The sequence below is a fragment of the Nematolebias whitei genome, chromosome 2 (assembly GCF_014905685.2).
Source record: "Nematolebias whitei isolate Nwh7 chromosome 2, NemWhi1, whole genome shotgun sequence".
Lineage (NCBI taxonomy): Eukaryota > Metazoa > Chordata > Actinopteri > Cyprinodontiformes > Rivulidae > Nematolebias > Nematolebias whitei.
In genome coordinates, this window is record NC_056499.1 from 4347018 (window position 1) to 4354744 (window position 7727).

Here is a 7727-nt window from a genome sequence, read left to right on the forward strand (position 1 = left end):
TGTATAGAAGTTAGATACATGTCTGTCTCTGTATAGAAGTTAAACACGTGTCTCTGAATAGAAGTTAAACACGTGTCTCTGTATAGAAGTTAGACATGTCTCTTTCACTACATGTTTTGTGATAGGACCAGAAAATGCCTCTTGCCAACAATCATTCAAGAGTAACTTAAATAAGTTCATGTGCAGCACCACATATAACGTATGGGTTCAACATCTTTTATTCTAAATAATGTTATAGTAATAATATAAAACTGCATTTTTCCAAAAGGGACATAATTATTTGATATATTTTACTATTATACTTTGTTACAAAAACTGACAGATATGTCAGTTGAGTCTAAAATATTGTAAAAAAAAAAAACTAGCTTAAATTTAGAGATTTTTCTAGTGTATAACTTAAATATTATACAAATAATGTCTGTTAATGATTTATTAGCCATGCATTTGGAAAAACTATTAGTCTTGTTCATTGTGGGCTGTATCAAGTTTCCCAAACCAATAAAAAGAAGCAAGAAGAAGCTGTGACTTTCTGCTATCTCCCAGTGTAAACCCACAGCCCAGTGGATGCACTGATAAGTGTGCTTCTTATCAGATGCTGTTTCCCTTGGCTTTGGAAATATGGGCTGGTTGGGTAACTAAGTATAAACACTCAGTTATCTCATAGCAGCTTATAGAAAAGTATTGAAGAATTCAGAATATCTCTACCGCCACAGACGAATGCACTTTGCTCTCAACATGTTGATAAAACCAAAGCTTTGAAAGCCTGCCATGCCTGGATTTTAGGCTCAGCTACAACAGGAAAATAACAATTTGAGGGAAGGGTTTAGGTGTCAGCTGTAAGTTGTTGTATAAAATGATGCTTCTTACTGTTATTGCTGTTGTCGTCTACCAGGATTATCTCTTTAAGAAGGTGGGAAGGCGTCCTGTTGATGGCAGAGTTTATGGACCGCAGGATGACAGACAAGGCTTCATTCACAAAAATGAACACAATGCTCACTTGAGGAAGGTTCAGGGGATAAGAAACATTTCTGCACCTGCGGAGATAGAAAAAAAGTCCTCTTAAGACACATGGCTAATGAAAAAATAAAGTTTTAAATTCTTGCATTTTGCATAAAATGATCAAGCTCTTAAAGTATGTTCCGTGCTTTTGTTTATAACCAGCAAATGCTTTAAACATTTAACAGTTAGTACAAATGTTTTATGCTAGAAATAGAGGTCAGAAAATGGAAAATAAAAATAAGCCTGGTGTAACAGCTTATTGCATAAATAATTTCTCCCAACAGTGTTAAGTTGCAGAGACAATGGTCTTTAACATCCTTAATAATTACAACAATAATCAGTGTTTACTGTAAAGCATTTAATCTAGCACTCAAATGGTTCATCTCCTACTTAACAGCATCTTCCTGTACTGATTTTTTTTTTTTTTTGGTGTGCTGCAAGGCTCTATTCTTAGTCCTCTCCTCTTCTCTATTTGTTGCCACTTTGATCAGTTACATTTAGGCACCTCTTTTCTTTTCACTGTTACACAGACGACTTTCAGATATAGTATTTGTCCATGAAGCCTAGAAGTAGTAACTTTTACATTTTCTGTATTGCCAAGATTAAACAGTGGCTTACCCAAAATATTCTGTTTTTAAATGAAAGAAAAACAGATTGTAAGTTTTTTGATAATGATGATCCTTGTAACTTTGGTGCTCTGATATCCAAGTTTAGATCCACACTTAAAAACTTGGGGGTCACTTCTGACAAGGATTTCAAGTTTGATAAATATTTAGCCTCTGTAGTCAAATCCAGCTTTTTCCATTTACATTTTCTAACCAAAAGTTAAGCTGTTTTAAAATCAAATTGATTTTAAACCTTTACTGTTGACTTTTAATGCTCTTAACTGTCTTGCCCCACATTATTTAGCCAATCTAGTAGCTTTCTGTGAGTATGAAAGGCCCTTAAGTTCATCTAATACATTTTTACTATTTGTCTCAAAGTCTAAATACAACAATTGAAGTGACCAGAGGTTTTTGATTGCTGCTACCATTTTGTGGAACGATCTACCTCAAGACTTGTGCTACATCACTCACCTGGACCTTTTCAACCCTAATCTTAACCTTTTATTCAGATGTGAAGCTGAAACGTTAAATGTGTGATAAATTTATCCTCTGCAGTTTCATGTGAGGTTCGAGGGCCACTATTAGTGGGACTAAATGGTCTGTAGGGAGTTTAGTGCAGAGGAGGAAACACCCTAAACACTTTTGAGCTTTGTAAACTTTCACATGAGGATTTTCCTTCAGCTGCTCCTGTAGATTTGGTGAAGTGGGCACGTCTGTATGCTGAGGTGGAAACCTGGATCAGAGCCAGTGGTGTAACGTCAACAGCTTCCACTTTGTATGAATGCTGTGCTTTATGTGTGGGACATATTCAAAGGCTACAGAAATGTGCTCTTTTTTTCCGAGGACAATGTAATTCTGGAGGGTATTTTCAATAACAACCTTTATTTCCACTGCAGGAACCAGGGACTGAACAAAAGACCAGTGATGTATTTTACATCCTGTTAACGGCCCTGTTAGAGAGGCAGGACTTCTAACAGTATTTTTCCATTACGGCTCGACATGACATGACCCTTCTTTGCTTTGTTTTCCTTTTCATACACCATCCCTTGTGACAAGCATGCCAAAAACTAACTGCTTTCAAAACTGTGTTTGAATTATGGAGTAAATGTTTTTTACAAAAAATGAATATAGTCCAAAATATGTAACACTGGTAGTTTTTACATAGTTTCAGTGAATTGAAGTTTAACAGGAAAAGGAATACCTGAAAAATGTTGAACTATGGTTTAAAAAATTCAACTCTGAAGAGTTAAATTAAATATTTGGCATCTATATATGGTGGGCTCGTGATTGGAAGGTTGTCGGTTCAACTCCTCGTACTGAAAACATCAAAATGAAAGGTGAAACACCTGCTTCCACCCTCATTTGCCCCACTCTGGGCCCTTGAGCAAGGCCCTAACCCCCACCATCTGCTCCTCCGGACGCCCTAGACGGCAGCTCTCTGCTCCACTCAGAGGGCTGTCGTAGCTCGGGGGTCTGTGGTTGCTTCAGGAAGGACATCCAGCATAAAAACAATTTGCAAGTCTTTGTGCAAGTTACTTCGCTGTGGTGACGCCTGAAGAAGGGAGCAGCCGAACAAAGTATCCAGGGTTCAGCTGATATAGCTTTTCAGTGGCTGAATTCGGTGTTGATCTTTAGTAACCAGGACAACTAGCGGCTCACATATAAAGCTTATTTTTGTTTGTTTTAATTGCCTTATAATTATAACAATTCATCACTGGTGAACGTTACAACTGTCCAGATTTTACGAAGCAAAACTACAATGTTTGAAGAAATCTGGTCCAACTTTTACACTAGTGTGTTTCACAATGTTAGAAACAGTTCAGTTCAATTTATTTATAGAGCGCCAAAAAGCACAAGAATTAAAACTTTTTATCCTTCACCCAGACTTATAACAAAAAAAGAATGTCTTAACTATTTATTTTCTTTTTAATTTTGCAAAACCTATTTCTAAATATTTTGGGGTTTGCTGGTGTGGTGCCATAAAAAGCACTCCTGTCATGAAATGTACCTTTATCCCAGGAAGTGTGGTTTTAACACATAACTTTCAGCTGCCTGTTATCCAGCATGGTTTGTTCAGGCCTACCTGATGCTGAGCATCTAACAAAATGGCAATAAATAAAAAATAAAAACAATATTTATTTTATGCCACAAATAAACCACAACTTGCTTTTAAAGGCAGCAGCACGTGTTATTTTACCCAAACACAGGTGAGTCCATTGTTGTGGTCAGTAAAGCACTTGTTCTGTCTTACCCGTCAGGCCTGAGGTCGGGGATGGGACGCCTTAAAGAGAGACGATCACTGAGGTAGGCATTATATCCGTAGTACTGGAACATTTTGAGGGCCACTCTCCGGTTGTCTGGACTGAGCTCCTGACCCCAGTGAGCGAACAGCGATGAGTCTGAGAAGGACGAGTCGGGCTGACCGTCCTCTCCCCTCCCCGGTGTCTCTAGAAGCACAGGAAGATAAATAAGATGAATATGTGTCTGGGTCGTATCATGAGCTGCCTGTGAGGTTGGGCAGAAAACAACTTTTAAACTATGTGGATGAACAGTAGAGTTTATACGTCACTGTGATGAATGCTTTATTCCTGTTAGCGGGTGAAGGGTGACTCATTATTTAGAGACAGAAATTCTGTCCTTCAAACACACCAGTGATGAGAAGCTCTCCTTGAGCAAGACATTTACTCCCATCAGCTGCTTGATGGTTCAGCTGGAGCTCATTTTGGGCTTTACCCAACAAAGCAAGAACAAAATGAAATTAATTTATCAAAATATACAGCAGTTATAATAAAACCTTAATGAACAAATCAAAATCCAATGTGCGATCATTTTGAATAACTAAATGGGTTTGAAGCAGAATGAGAGCACAGTTCTTTAGTTTACCAGTGAGTCGTTTCTGTTCCAGGACTCGCTTCATGTCCAGACTTTGTAAAACCCCGGTGTCAGTTTTTAAACTGCCTGCACTACATTCAACACTTGACCCCACTTTCAACTACACAACTGCGTTTTAGTCAGAAGGGAAAGAATCCAAAAAGTGCGGAACAAAAAGTGGGCGAAAGGGAAGCAAAACCATTCTGAGCGTACAAGACTCGCAACAACGACGTCGGCCTCTGAAAAGATATAAACAGGCTGAGACGTCGGCCTTTTTCCTGACAGTGCATCACTTCTGCTGACTCTTTGTGCAGAAATACGAAGGTGTGCAGGTCGGAGGTTCATGGGGAGTTTTTACTTCATGATCAAACAACTAGCTCACAATGAGTTACCTCAAAACAGATTCAACTAAATAATAAAAACAGTTTGAATAAAGAAACTCAGTCTTTACTAGAAGCAATGAGGCATCTGAAAAGAACACAAACGTTTCAAAAGAAGCCGTTTCCTATTTCCCTGCAAGTCATGGATAACGACGTTACATTTTGAAATCAAATTTCCTAATTAGCTGTAAGTTCAATTTAATATAAAGTGTCATTGGTATCATGTGGTAATAATTTCATTAAGAGAATACATGAGTACCCTGCAGCATAGGGAAGGTAACAATTAAAAAAATATATAAAAATGACGACATTTCGTTGCACAGCTTCAGTATTTCAAGCTACTGCTGACAGATTGAGATAATAAAGTTCACTCCCTACAAGACATGCAGGTTTTAATTTTATAAATTAAATGCTAAACAAACATTTGGATTATTGTCCTGGTTTTATAAAGGTCACTTGAGAAAAGATAAATTCTGTGAAAATGCTGAAAAAGATGAAACCTGCATAAAAACCAAAAGAAGCCGAACACTTTAGAAAATGTAAAATCAGTAAACGCTAACTTAAATCCAAAGAGAGCAAAACACGAGCTAAAAGAGTATCAAATCATTAGCTTAAAAGTAAAAGTAGGAGAAGCTAATTAAAAGGTAACAGAAGCAAAACACGAGCTAAAAGAAGCAAAAAGAAATAAAACAAGGTTAAACCTAAAAGTAGCTAAAGGCTGCCTCATAGCAGATAGCACAATAATTGTTAGAAGCTAAAGTAGCATAAAGCAGATAAATTTTGTGCTAAAAGTGGCACAAGTTTTTTTTAAAAAAAACGACGCAAAACTAATAAATGCCAACTAAAATAAGCAAAAGTCTAGCTAAAGGAGAAAAGCAGGTAGACAGTAGCTGAAACTGAATCATGATCTCAAAATATTTTGGGGGAATTAGTTTTTTATTTTAAATTTACTCATACACAAATTTACACAAAGTGAAAAAAGCTACAAAAACTAAAAATCAGCACACATATTCTGAACAAGCAGAATTTTTTGACGTATAAATGGCAAAAAAAAAAAAAATGCAGAAGTAGTTAAACGGCAATAATGTATGAAAAATAAAACAAAAGCCTGAATACAAAATATGAATTTATGTAAAGTAAGACTGAAATCAAGGTTCAACTTCTTTATGGTCATTTGCATCACATGTGGTACCTGAGGTGGAATGAAATTGTGTACTCGAAGTCCCAGTTTCATCCAAAAACAGCAAAAATATAAAGTATAAAAAGAAACAGTAACAAGGATCTAAGATATATGCTAAACACTAATAATGTAAAATAATACGGTGTATTAAACAGCAGCCTGAACATGATCAAAAAATCAAAATAACTTTACAATAAATAGAAAAACTGAATAAATATAAATATCTAAAAATAAGGCTTTGCATTTTCATTGGCTGCAAAACACAAGGTGAAGTTTGAGCAGAGAGCGTTTTAGGAGTTTTGGATGAATATTTATGAGCAGAACGTTTCACCGATGGCCAGACAAAACATGTCGACGTGTCGAGGAGGAAGGAATACAAACAGAACGGACTGTGAGCACAAACAAAAGGAATCCTGCCTGAAAAGACAAAGAATAAAACATTTCTTTATATAGTAACTTTGTTTAAAGTTTTAAATTTCAATACAAATAAAACACGCAGAGCGTCCCTCGTCGTGATGATGGAAATGTGTAACAATAAAAAGTGTTTGGCTGCGTGTTGTGATTGTGGAGCAGATTGTTCGTGCTGACCCTTGTTCGTTAATAAAAACGTGTGCAATGACATCAGAGCTGGACTATGGAGGAGCAGATAAAAGGAGCCCCGTGCGATCAATCGTCTTTGCTTCTTCCCAGCGTCATGCAGAAGCTGTGTGCTTCATTTATTTGACAGACGGCCGCAGTACGAACCACGAGAGGAATACAAGCCCAGGCAGGGTGGTGCTCATAACTTTCTGCTGGGAAACCTTGGATCGTGGCATCTGTGTGAATGCTTTTCTGACACGTACATAAATACCACCGGTTTGTGGCTGCAGTGCTTCCTGACGGCAGCGTCCATCCTTCTGAAAACTGCCCTCGGCCACAGAGCAAAAACAAGATTCAGGGAGTGAACTTGAAGACGAGTTCAAGGTTTTGACTTGCCTCCTAAAAGTAAGTAATGATACCCCCCATCAAACCACTGATCTTAAACGATTACATGGTCTCCTGCTAACTTCTTGATGCTTGATGGATTAGGAGTCTTGTGGAGTTCATGCCTCAAAAAGTCTGAACTGTTTTGTTGGACAGAAATGGATCTACACAGTTTTACTCTGTTGTTTTTAGAGGAAAAGTTCAGACAGTTCGAACTAAGTCTCCGTGGAGCGGTTTGAAATAATTACATGTTGTAGACGGATTTATAAAATTACTTAAATTTGCAGAAATAAAGTTTAATTCTGCCAAGACAACGTACAGCCAAGACCAAAGTGGATTGCTGTTGGACTAAAACATGGCATGGTATGAAGTTTATTAATTTAAAAAAATACAAAACAATTTCAAAACAAAATAAAAAATACAAGAGATTTAAAATGAAAGGCAGCAGAAGAAAAAAAATCTTATTATATCTGCCCCTTTTTTTCCACACAATTAATTCAATCACAATAATTTAAAACATCCATCCATCCATCCATCCATCCATCCATCCATCCATCCATCCATCCATCCATCCATCCATCCATCCATCCATCCATCCATCCATCATCTTTACCTGTTTCTTGCTTTTTGGGTTGCGGGGGGTCACTGGTGTCCATACCCAGCCATCACTGTGCAAGAGGTGAGGGACACCTGGACAGGTCTCCAGTCCATCACAGGGACACCTGGACA

At 37.4% G+C, this 7727-nt stretch overlaps 1 protein-coding gene across 1 annotated transcript in view; it reads right to left on the reverse strand.

Annotated features, from left to right (window-relative positions):
* galnt18b (UDP-N-acetyl-alpha-D-galactosamine:polypeptide N-acetylgalactosaminyltransferase 18b) overlaps nt 1–7727 on the reverse strand; it is a 149402-nt gene that overhangs the window by 71570 nt on the left and 70105 nt on the right. Inside the window, exons 2-3 of the mRNA XM_037692780.1 lie at nt 3856–4051; nt 868–1034 (exon numbers count right to left, since the gene is read on the reverse strand). Of these exons, the coding sequence (XP_037548708.1) occupies nt 868–1034; nt 3856–4051 (363 nt within the window). The remainder of the gene's footprint in view (nt 1–867; nt 1035–3855; nt 4052–7727) is intronic.